Genomic DNA, 13,223 nt, shown 5'->3' with positions numbered 1-13,223 from the left:
AAGAGCACCAGAGGGTTAAGATATAACCAGCTGTTTACTAGGACACTCGCCAAGATTGATCATTTTGTGTGAATGTCTGTTCAAGCGCAAGATGACGTGAAAGAGAACTCATTTCAGCATTCACACACTGTCTGAAACGCGGCTTTCACAGCATACAAGTACCGAATTTAGCTCTTTTCAGAGTCCTCTTCTGCTTGAATGTTTAAAGGGTTAGTTCACTTAAAAATTAAAATTCTGTCATTAATGACTTACCCTCATGTCGTTCGACACCCGTCAGACCTCCGTTCATCTTCAGACACAAATGAAGATATTTCAGTGTAAATCTGATGGCTCTGAAAGGCCTCCATTGGCTCAATGCACTTTACACTCTCAAGACCCTTAAAAGGCACTAAAGACGTCGTTACAAAGTTCATCTCACTACAGTGGTTCTACAATAACTTTATGAATCGGCGACAATAGTTTTTGTGCGCAAAAAAACCCTAAATAACGACTTATATAGTGATGACGATTTCAAAACACGGCCTCATGAAGCTTCGAAGCGTTATGAATCAGTGAGTCGAATCATGATTCGGATCGCGTGTCAAACTGCTGAATCGACTCACTGATTCATAACGCTTCGAAGCTTCATGAGGCCGTGTTTTGAAATCGTCATCACTATATAAGTCGTTATTTAGGGTTTTTTTGCGCACTAAAACTATTCTCGTCACTCCATAAAGTTAGTTTTAGTGTCTTTTAAGGGTCTTGAGAGTGTAAAGTGCATTGAGCCAATGGAGGCCTTTCAGAGCATCAGATTTACACTAAAATATCTTCATTTGTGTCTGAAGATGAACGGAGGTCTGACGGGTGTCGAACGACATGAGGGTGAGGAATTAATGACAGAATTTTCATTTTTGGGTGAACTAACCCTTTAACTTAGCATGGTTTAAAATCCTGACATTTCCCTCGAGCATCTTTCCTGCTAGCCCATCCTTATTGTCGAGCCCTGAATTGACAAACCAAACGAATAATCTCCCGTAGTCTTGTGGAGTTCCTCACCTGTCTTTGAGAGCCGGCCCGCGCTCTTACTGCTGCTGGAGCTGTCTCCGCGGATCAGGACCGGGATGCCGCTGAAGCTGCTGGCTTTGGTCATGGCAGGCTTCAGGTTGCGGTTGGAGCTGTCCGAATCCGTGCTGCTCCACGGACGCGGCTCTGAATACTTGGCCTCCGTCTCGGAGCTGCTCTGGCGGCTGTTTGCCGAGCAATCGTCTTTCAGCCTGCGTGAGGACATCAGACGGCTTTACAGAAGAACAGCTTCATGCCACTAGCAGCTCATGAGAACATGATGAATGAGTACCTGAAGATCTGCCGTCTCTGCTGTATGTTGTTACACATCTCGTCCTCCTGAATCCTGGAAAACATGTCGCTTATTACTTAACAATCGACATGATTTGGGCTTTAAAGCAGCTCTACAGATGACAATAGTCAATTCAGTTCAAGTTTTGTTCTCCTCTTGTTAGCATCAGAGCGATTAAATCAATAATTAGGGCACTGTGATATCCGCGATGCAGAAAACACGGACAGAATTGCGGAATCCAGTCATAAAAACAAGAATTTTGTGGAATTTGTCAAATTATTGATACTTTTTTTAAATTAAAAAAATTAAATATATTTTTTTAATTTAAAAAAAGCTAATTGTTTTTATGCCTTCATTTGATCGGCAGAAAATTAAAATACAAACACAGAATTTCATAGAAATAAAAAATAAATAGCTGATTTTATATATTCAATTAATTAGACATGCTTTTTGATTATTCAAATGTAATTGAACCATTAAAAATAAATAAATAAAACTGAATTTGAGGGGGGGGGGGGGGGTTAAATTGTTAAATTGTATGTTTCATTATTTCAATTAATTACCAAAATTCAATTTTTCCATTGTTACTTTTTTTGTTTTTTGGACTCAATTTTAATGGTTACATTAAATTTAGTTAATTAATTGAAATCATGAAACATACAATATAACAACAATATATATTCAGTAATAATATTTAGGGCCCTTTGAAATGCATTTTATTTTTTCTCAAATTACTTTTTTCCATTGTAATTATTATTATTATTTTTTGGAAAAATGTAAAAGAAAAAAGTAAAAGAAAAAAGAAAAAAAGGAATTTAGAAAAAAAATAATTTGGGAAAAAATAAAAATGTATTTCAAAGGGCCGAAAATATTATTACTGAATATATATTGTATGTATCATGATTTAAATTAATTAACAAAATGTAATGTAACCATTAAAATCGAGTCCAAAAAATTAAAAAGGAACAAAAAACTGAATAAAAAAAAGTAACAATGGAAAAAAGGAATTTGGGAAAAAATAAAACTGACCGATAATATCACTGAATATGAATTGTAATATTACGTTTACAGTCACCTATTTACTCCCATAATGTGAGCATAATATTTCTGAGAGCTGCATGATATTTAATATGAGCAACTGTAAGGCAGGAGGTTGTCTATTCCTCATAATCTAGTCGTCTAATAAATCCAGCATTATATATTACAAGTGTTATTGGCTCATTAACAAATTGCATTTGTTCCTTAGTCGCTTTGGAAAGCAGAGTCAAATGCATAAATGTAAATATTCAGTTCAGTGCATGAAACGCCATCAGCTTTAGTTCAGTTCATGAACCCATGACGTGGCGTTGCTAGCGTCATGCTCTACACGTGATTCCCTTACATGTCTCAAATTCTCTGTCTTTTGTCTTTAACTCACCTTTGATCCAGCGGGAAGGTGTCTAAACCCTGCGAAAGAGAGACAAGGCTGTTAAAGTTGCCTTTCAAACACCCACAAGCATGTGATCATGTTAAGGCATCTCACATCAGCGAAGATCCTCTCTCTGGCTTTCTGATATTCCTCCTCACGCTCCTCGATTGACTTGCTCCTCCTGTCCTCTTTTAGTTTCATACGCATCTGAAACACCACACGTAAATAAAGCAGGGCTCGACATTAACGCTGGTCCGGGACAAGTGGATTTTTTGAAGGGGCAAGTGAAAACAAGACGGACAAGTATCCTGGTTAAAACGTCAAAACAAAAAATAACTAGGGAATCACCAAAGTGCAATAATGATTCTGCATTCAGTGTAAATGGCGATCGATAGTGGATAATATAAAACGAACTGACGTTAATAAGGTTGAGCTGTTGAGGCTCGCGCAGCCTCTCGAGGAGAAAATCAAAAATAAATGAGCGCCGCTCACACACAGAAACTCAGTTAACATACACGGTTAAAATTGTGCAGTTTTTAGATTTATAACATATGATACAGTTAAGCAACATCACACTAACAAGAGTGTTGTTTTCCTGAATACCATCACGACTGAAAAGGACACCAGTTCCATAAACAATTATTTAACATTAAGTCACTTACATTTTAGAAGCAATATGGACTGTTTTTGTTCTATTTCAGCAGCGAAAATAGTTCCAACAAATATCACAGCAGAACCGTAACACATCTCACAGCAACAGTGTGTGTTAGTGAATGATTCAGTGTTTTAATGAATCGGTTGAATCAAAGATTCAATGGCCTATTCGTAAACGACTGCCTAATTCTTGAATGATTCAGCCGTTTCACTGAATCGACTCAATGACTCGCTCATTAAGACGGTCACATGCCGCCACCTACTGGTGGTTTAGTTTCATCTTTCCAACATTTCTTATTTGTATATTCAAAAATATTTTAAATAATCTCATAACATTATTTAATGCAGTTGTAATTTCTCAGTGTAAATTATTTAATTTGATTGGTAACAGCTTATAGTGTCTTATTCGAATTGAATTTATTGATCAAATTTAAGAATATAAAAGGAAAGCTGAAGCATATCCTATATTTATTAAGATTATGGAAAAAAGCCCTTTATAAAAAGGTACAAATATGACAAATATGCATATTTAAATATGTCAAAGCTGATTAAACACTGGTGAGAATATTGCTTCAGAATAGATTATATTTACAAAAAAAATCCGGACAAGCAAATGTTTTACTCGGACAAGTGAATGACAGATTTACTTGTCCGAAGGACAAGCGTGTGAACCGGCTTAATGTCGAGCCCTGCGAAGTATTACAACATCCCGTTAACATGTTAACAAATGCCATAGACTTCATTAGCAGATCTCCACCTACCAGGTTGTCGTCTTTGTCTACGCTGGAGTTGTCCCGTTTTAAGATGTAGCGCTTCTGGAAATCATCCGTCTTGTCGTCTTTGATGTGTTCGGAAAACTTCTGATCTGGTCTGCACGCGTCAGGGAACAGAGAGAGAAATCCAAAATGAGACGCGCATCAGGAAAAGTGCGGAGTTTACGGACGCTTTATTCCAATCTCAAATCCCTCATTACTGTAAAACTTTAAAAGGATCGAATGCAAAAGACGCCACACTCGAGGAACGGGGCGAGGTCACTCACATGCGTGTATTGCTGGTTTTGTTGATGATGACACATTTGCCGGTTTGGTCGACGTTGTGGTCTAAGCCGAAGTAAGCGGCGACTCGGTGCAGGAGCATTCGGTGATAGGAGGTCATGGGCGGAAACTTTCTCCTCTGACTCCTGGAACAAACAGCAGCCACATCAATAACTCCGCATTTAAACATGTTGTATGAACTCGGTTGATTATGCAGATTAGAATTAAACCATTAAAACAGAATCCAGAAATATTAAAATGTATGTTTTTTATAGGGCCCTAAAACTTTTAATAAATTGTTAAATTTAATACATTTGATTATTTCAATTTATTCCACATGCATTTTGAATACTAACAAAAAATTAAACCAGAAAAATTGGGATAAAATCGAACATAATTTGAGGAAATAGGGGGTCCTTGTGCCTTCCAGTCCTTTGATTTTCAACAGTAAAATATAAACCGTTGCTTTTTCATTTGGTTCATTAGATTTTTGCGTTTATGTTTTCGTTAACAGTGAGAATTGGACCCTAATCTAAAGTGTGACCACTAAAACCTTTGACCAAATTCAGTTCACACCTTATAAACAAAGCATACTATGTACAGACAAGCAGAAAACCTCCTATAATTCATAAGGAGGAACACTTTCTATGAAGCCTGTATTTATAATGCATCACAAGAGTGTCCTTAAAGCTACACTGTGTGATATTTTCCCCCATCTAGTGGTGAAAAGGTATATGACCATCCAGTGAATATTAGTTTCTGTTCCTCTCAATTCCGATTTAGTTTTAACTCCTACAGTGGCCGATTTAGTCCAAGATTAACATGGCTTCCAGCTCGACCTCGTCCACATTCGACACGGTGCCATCGAGTGTTAAAACGCCAAAGGCGAAGCTTGAATTTACGGGTATGTCCCTCTTTGGCTAATGTACTTTCAAGATGGAGGAGCAACATGGCGACCCGCATTCGAACCCTCACCCGTATGTGTTTTCAATGGCATATTATAAACTTACGAGAATACTTTATTACTTGAAAGAAGTAAATATACATTAATGAGCACATATATTTTAGAAAGAACTAAGTGTTTTTAGCTAAGAATAAACTAAAAAAGTTACACAGTGTAGCTTTAATGTATAATGCCTTATAAACAACCTTATAATAGTGTTGTATCGTCTCATGAATAATCGTAACAACAGTAATAAAACTTACCTACTTATTAGATTTGGAAAAGCCTTTTTAATTTGACCGTTTTTATGAATGTATTGTTCCTTTGTACTTTTCCACACAACTTTGATCTTACCTTTAGGGAAACGTCTTAAAATGCATTAAGAATACCCTTATGATGCTTTATCTGGTGTTATAATGCATTGTACTCTTAAAAGTTAAAACAACAAAAGGGGAAATATTATAATGTATTGTAACTAGGGTTGGGTTGTAACCTTTTTTCTGTACTTTATGGATGTTTACCTCAATAGCTGTAAAGAAACTAAGGATGCACCGAATCCAGGATTCGGCCGAATATTGGGCTTTTTGACGGGGTTCGGTTTCTGCCGAACCTTAGAATTTTTTTCCACCGACCCGAACCCTAGACTCGAACTACGCGCCTCCGCTGGTTGAACGTAAAGACGCCGCCGTTGATTATGGGAACGTGTTTACTAGGTGGACTGTCGAATGCAGGCTGTGAGAAAGTGAAAATGGAACTTGTGAACAGAAAACGTGTTGTTTGCCAGTACTTTCAGTCAAAAGAAGGCAATTCAAGTCGAGCTACATGTTCAATTTGCAATGCCGATTTGTCTCGTGGTGGCAAGGACCATAACAACAGCCAAAACATTAGCGTATGAAACATCTGAAAGAAAGAGTTGTGAATGAGGGAATCTACAGACCGCAGCCAATGCAGCAACTTCAGGTACGGCAAAGGAAGGACAGTCATCCTGGCATAATGTTGCCTATTCTTAATTTAATTTAAATTAAAATAAATTAAAAATACACTGCTGTAGGGATGCTCATTTCGGTACATTTTCCCAACCGACAACCGCTGCTCATTATCCGATTATTAACTGTTAACTGATAAGATTATAATATTGAATTGGCATTAAATAAAAAGACGAGTGTGACCCGTTAAAAAGACTATTTTACCGTGCAATATAAGACACCAGATGCCAGCAAAGACACTTCATCTTTAGGTTTTAACTCTCGGAACTTAGTGGAATGATATTTTTAATGTAGTTTAAGAAATATTAAACATAAAAATAAACATAATTTACATAGAAAATGTGGTACTTTTAGAGGTAAATAAATTCAAAAATACCCCCAAAATAAAAAAAACACCATAAATGGATAGTATAAATTTTATCGAAGACAGTGATATAACATTTATAATAAATAAAAAATTGGATCACACCTGAGACCTCTGTGCCCACATTTGTCCACGAACGAACAATTAAGGGCTGTTATGTGAATAGGGCATGAGGGTTGTTTACTGTGATAATGGGAGTAGGATTCGGTATCGGATTCGGCAGAATCTTAATTTATCCGTATAAGGTTGTTTGTATTATAATGCATTAAAGGGTTAGTTCACCCAAAAATGAAAATTCTTTCATTAATTACTTACCCTACTTACTTATATAGTGATGATGATTTCAAAACACGGCCTCATGAAGCTTCGAAGCGTTATGAATCAGTGAGTCGAATCATGATTCGGATGGCGTGTCAAACCGCCAAACTGCTGAATCGACTCACTGATTCATAACGCTTCGAAGCTTCATGAGGCCGTGTTTTGAAATCGTCATCACTATATAAGTCGTTATTTAGGGTTTTTTTGCGCACAAAAACTATTCTCGCCGATTCATAAAGTTATTGTAGAACCACTGTAGTGAGATGGACTTTGTAACGACGTCTTTAGTGTCTTTTAAGGGTCTTGAGAGTGTAAAGTGCATTGAGCCAATGGAGGCCTTTCAGAACATCAGATTTACACTAAAATATCTTCATTTGTGTTCTGATTATGAACGGAGGTCTGACGGGTGTCGAACGACATGAGGGTAAGTAATTAATGACAGAATTTTCATTTTTGGGTGAACTAACCCTTTAAGAATACCCTTTTGACGCCTCATAAATAAAGGCTTCATAGAAAGTGCTACCGGATGACTCTGACTTACTCGATATTACTGATGAAGTCGAGGATGTCCTGCTCCAGCTTCAGCAGCATCATTCGGTCCCTGTCGATGAACGTCTACATTTAGCCATTCAATATGATTCAAAACAGGAATAAATATAACCAGCACTTTCCACAACAAGGTACAAAACAACAAAAACAAATGTCAAATGTTGAATGACCACCTCTGGAGGAAATATTAGGCATTGGTTGTGGACAGTGATGTCTAACCTGGGGTTGTTCTTCAGTGTGTTCACCAAGAACTCGTGCAGGTCGATGCCAGTGGAGTCCGTGTAATCCTGACTGGAGTCTTCAGAGACAGGAGAACATGTTTAACGCGTGTATTTGTTCAGGGTTCCCACTCTTTTTCAGAAACCATTTTCCCAGTACATTTTAAATTTTACTACGGCGGGAATAAAAGACAAGGATCATGCCAAATATTGCTTTCGAAGTCTTTAAAAGCCGTACAGTTTAATGCCATTACTTAACAATTCAGCATTTTTCAATATGAGCTCTTAATCATACATTATGACTATGGAAGCTTGTTTACACCGTAGAATAGAAAGAAAAGGTAATTGTGACTTTTTATCTCGCTATTCTGACTTTCTCGCAATTGCGAGTTTACATATTTGTGATATAAACGCGAAAATTGTCGCAATTCTTTTTTCCTCAGAATTTGACTTTATAACTTGCAATTGCAGTTTAGATCTCACAATTCGGAGAAAAGAAGTCAGAATTGCAAGAGATAAACTCGCAACTGCGCAAAAAAGTCAATTGTGAAGAAAAGGACTATTACTTGCAATTCTGACTTTATATCAAAACGATGTGATTAGGTAGCAGCTTATGAGTTAACATTTACGGCATACATTTGAGTATTAATAGCAACGGCTGCAAGTGGCAACACAAGACTAAACATCATTATTCAAAATACTACTCATACGCATCAAATTCAGCATTCCTGAACATGTGCTTTCTGCAACTAGCGCTAATTGTTTGGGCCAGCGATAAACTCTTTATACTCGGCTAAAGAAATAACTTTTTTTAAATAATTTTCCCAGACGACAACAAGATTTTCCAGGACATTTTATATTTTCTCTAATTTTCCAGGACTGGAAAATTTGTCATAAATTTTCCAGGTTTTCCAGGACGAGTGGGAACCCTGTTTGTTTCTTTAAAATCTAATCCCACCACACCACGCACCTCTGGACAGCATCTTGCGTGGCATTTTCTCAAGCGTGTTGGCACTTCTGTCTCCATCCTCCTCGTTTGCAGTGAGAGGCGATTCGTCTCTGTCAAACGCCTGGGAGAGTTTAATATGATCTCCATCCTGTGGGGTGAAGATAAACACAACGCTAATGGAGCAGAACAACAACACCACCAATATCTCCATGAAAATAAAGACTTGTGTTTGTGTAACTACCTCAATCATATTTTTAATAAAACCACCAATAATGCAATGCAATTGATGACTTGGCGATGTCTGTTATTAACAATATTCCCATTAATAATCAAACAGCAATACAGACAAGAAAACGAGAAATTGGAATTATTTTAATTATAATGTTTCATTGTAAAATACTTGATTTTTCAAACAAATAATTGACATTAATATTTAACTTTTAGGACATAAATTAGTGCTCAATAAATTAGTTAGCTGTTGTATCATAATTGATCAGCTGAACTCCCTGAAACGTTTTCTTCCGGGAACGAACGCGCCATAATATTCCTCATTATAATAATTCATACGCAGAATAAAGGGGCGGGGCCTGGTTGAGTTAGTCAGTCATGTGTTGAAACTGGCGGTTATGGTAAGGGGCAGGACATTCCCAAACACAATGGAGCACTTCACAACACAATGATCCAGCCGACCAATCAGAGCACATTGTGCTTTTCAGAAGGCGGGGCTTCACGGAGACAGGAACTAAACAGAGCGTTACTGACAGACTCAGAAGTGAGGAGCCGCAACAATGGAGAATATGATCAATAATCAACATTCAAGCAGGCAAAACCTGCTCTAGTAGAGACTAAAACTAAATCAAGACTTTGTCGATAGACTTCGGGATAATAGTAATGATACAAAAGGTAATCTTTAAGTCCAAAAACACCCAAACTTCCACATTGAAAGCTAAAATGCTGACAAATCACAGTCAATCAGAACATACAACGAAGCAACCGATTAAATATCACTCATCGTTTGTTTTTGGCTAATCTTTAGCTATAACAGCTATGATGAGGCTGTTTGTGTGCTTTTAACATCACTGGATTTATTATGCAGTTACAATATTTTAACTAGTTAATAAATTATTTTCAGTTTAACGTTAAAAATATTAAACGCAATTAACGTGTCTGTGAATGACCTGACTATGACACACACACACACACACACTCAGAAAGACAGAAGAGAACGCGTGTCTGTGAATGACCTGACTATGACACATACACACACACACACACACTCAGAAAGACAGAAGAGAACACGCTGTCTGTGAATGTCCTGACTATGACACACACACACACACACACACACACACACACTCAGAAAGACATAAGAGAACACCTGTCTGTGAATGTCCTGACTATGACACACACACACAACGCTCAGAAAGACAGAAGAGAACACGCTGTCTGTGAATGACCTGACTATGACACACACACACACACACACACACACACACACACACACACACACACACACACACACACACACACACACACACTTAGAAAGACAGAAGAGAACTTGCTGTCTGTGAATGACCTGACTATGACACACACACACAGACTCAGAAAGACAGAAGAGAACGCGTGTCTGTGAATGACCTGACTATGACACACACACACACACAACGCTCAGAAAGACAGAAGAGAACGCGTGTCTGTGAATGACCTGACTATGACACACACACACACACACACACTCAGAAAGACAGAAGAGAACGCGTGTCTGTGAATGACCTGACTATGACACACACACACACACACACACTCAGAAAGACAGAAGAGAACTTGCTGTCTGTGAATGACCTGACTATGACACACACACACAGACTCAGAAAGACAGAAGAGAACGCGTGTCTGTGAATGACCTGACTATGACACACACACACACACAACGCTCAGAAAGACAGAAGAGAACGCGTGTCTGTGAATGACCTGACTATGACACACACACACACACACACACTCAGAAAGACAGAAGAGAACTTGCTGTCTGTGAATGACCTGACTATGACACACACACACAGACTCAGAAAGACAGAAGAGAACGCGTGTCTGTGAATGACCTGACTATGACACACACACACACACAACGCTCAGAAAGACAGAAGAGAACGCGTGTCTGTGAATGACCTGACTATGACACACACACACACACACACACACACACACACACTTAGAAAGACAGAAGAGAACGCGTGTCTGTGAATGACCTGACTATGACACACACACAACGCTCAGAAAGACAGAAGAGAACGCGTGTCTGTGAATGACCTGACTATGACACACACACACACACACACACACTTAGAAAGACAGAAGAGAACGCGTGTCTGTGAATGACCTGACTATGACACACACACACACACACTCAGAAAGACAGAAGAGAACTTGCTGTCTGTGAATGACCTGACTATGACACACACACACAGACTCAGAAAGACAGAAGAGAACGCGTGTCTGTGAATGACCTGACTATGACACACACACACACACACAACGCTCAGAAAGACAGAAGAGAACGCGTGTCTGTGAATGACCTGACTATGACACACACACACACACACACACACACACACACACACACAACGCTCAGAAAGACAGAAGAGAACGCGTGTCTGTGAATGACCTGACTATGACACACACACACACACACACACACTTAGAAAGACAGAAGAGAACGCGTGTCTGTGAATGACCTGACTATGACACACACACACACACACACACACACACAACGCTCAGAAAGACAGAAGAGAACGCGTGTCTGTGAATGACCTGACTATGACACACACACACACACACACACACTTAGAAAGACAGAAGAGAACGCGTGTCTGTGAATGACCTGACTATGACACACACACACACACACACACACACAACGCTCAGAAAGACAGAAGAGAACGCGTGTCTGTGAATGACCTGACTATGACACACACACGCACACGCGCACACACAACGCTCAGAAAGACCAGAATCGAATTCTCTTTCACGCTTGAACAAACAATTACACAGAATTATGCCAAAATGCCCATTTTGTGGAGTATTCTCATAAGAGCATCTTAAGTGAGTTAAATAACGTCTTAAATGAACTTAAAGAGTTAGATGAGATGTGTGTGTGACAGCGCGTCAGATCCGCGTCATGTTCAGATCTTAAAGTGACAGCATCACTAATGATGTCTGTCATTAATGTTCATCACAGAACAAAGGGAACCGAGAAAACTGTAGCTTTAATAAGGATTCATCTATATTTAATGTATTATTTATGCAGTGCAGACTTATGATAACTATTAAATTACTTTATATTGATCATATATGAAGGCCACAGGTAAATATTACATTTATTATAATGGGTTTATGTGCGACTTAAATTAAAAGATTTTATTTTTTTAAAGCCTAATAAATATTGAAATTGATATCTTTCAATTATACTGTAATGTTTAATAGAGGCATCAGTATCAGTGATTCTGGCCTTCATTCATAAAAATATGCCTTTCTACATTAATTTGGAGAGCAACTGAAATTATTACAATATAAAACTATTAAAAATGCTCATGTTTTTAATCGTGATTAATTACAGAACAAATGTGCGTGTAAGTGAATTATTCAGTGTTAATTTAATGACGAATAATTTTCGTCAACAAACTTTTTTCACTGATGAAAACGAGACGATAACTAAATAAAAACTAGTGTTGGATCAACTGTCATTTTCGTCAACTTTACGATGTTTATATAGTAATATGTTTTAGACGGTTGTAACAGTGCATATTTTATCTCCCTCATCTGAACTTGAAGCATCCTGCAACTGCAACAGTAAGGCGCATTTCAAAATAAGAGTCCTGGTGTATTTCGAGCTTGTTTATAATTAAAAGTCACGCATTATATATTCGTTTTTGCTTACACAATAAACTGTATTTAACTTCATTCCCATTTAAATCATAGTCAGGAGGAAAGACCAGTATTTGACACATATTCAATAAAGTATCAGGGTTATAATAGTTCACTAAAACCATTAGAAAATGAAGCTTGAATGAACGGACGCATATCGTTGCCACTATTGAACAGTGTGCATTGCTTGACTATTTTTTATTCGTTACGTTTAAAAGTGGACATTTCAAGCTTTATATACATATTTCTCATGTTTGTGAGACGAGTATCTGCTGAGTTTTGGTTTATTCAAGCTCCAGTTCATGTGTAAAGCATGTGATCGCTCCCGCGATTATTGTCTGCTATAGTTTATTTGCTACTTATTTATTAAATCCAGGCAATTATCTGATTAAACGTTGATTAAAATTAAGATACAATTTATACAAAACGAAATTCCCATTAAAGAAAGGCTTTCTAAGCAAAATCATACAAAATTTAGTTCAAAATTATTTCTGACTTTCTGTCTTCTGACATATTGCGCATATTTTCACTTTTCATAAT

The 13,223-nt window shown here is 37.8% G+C and overlaps 1 protein-coding gene across 9 annotated transcripts in view; it reads right to left on the bottom strand.

The window, feature by feature from the left end:
* The window catches only part of LOC307129745 (R3H domain-containing protein 1-like), a 96,633-nt gene that overhangs the window by 39,419 nt on the left and 43,991 nt on the right, over positions 1-13,223 (bottom strand). For all 9 annotated transcript variants that reach the window (XM_079822429.1, XM_079822430.1, XM_079822422.1 and 6 more), the window contains 9 exons: positions 8,778-8,904; positions 7,809-7,887; positions 7,582-7,641; positions 4,435-4,575; positions 4,157-4,265; positions 2,856-2,948; positions 2,751-2,779; positions 1,334-1,387; positions 1,036-1,253 (listed from right to left, as the gene is read on the bottom strand). In XM_079822429.1, the coding sequence (XP_079678555.1) occupies positions 1,036-1,253; positions 1,334-1,387; positions 2,751-2,779; positions 2,856-2,948; positions 4,157-4,265; positions 4,435-4,575; positions 7,582-7,641; positions 7,809-7,887; positions 8,778-8,904 (910 nt within the window). The remainder of the gene's footprint in view (positions 1-1,035; positions 1,254-1,333; positions 1,388-2,750; positions 2,780-2,855; positions 2,949-4,156; positions 4,266-4,434; positions 4,576-7,581; positions 7,642-7,808; positions 7,888-8,777; positions 8,905-13,223) is intronic.

This window comes from Gobio gobio, assembly GCF_949357685.1.
Source record: "Gobio gobio genome assembly, chromosome: 7".
NCBI lineage: Eukaryota > Metazoa > Chordata > Actinopteri > Cypriniformes > Gobionidae > Gobio > Gobio gobio.
Note: the sequence above shows the minus strand (reverse complement) of the source record. Positions and strands in the feature narration are given on the sequence as shown.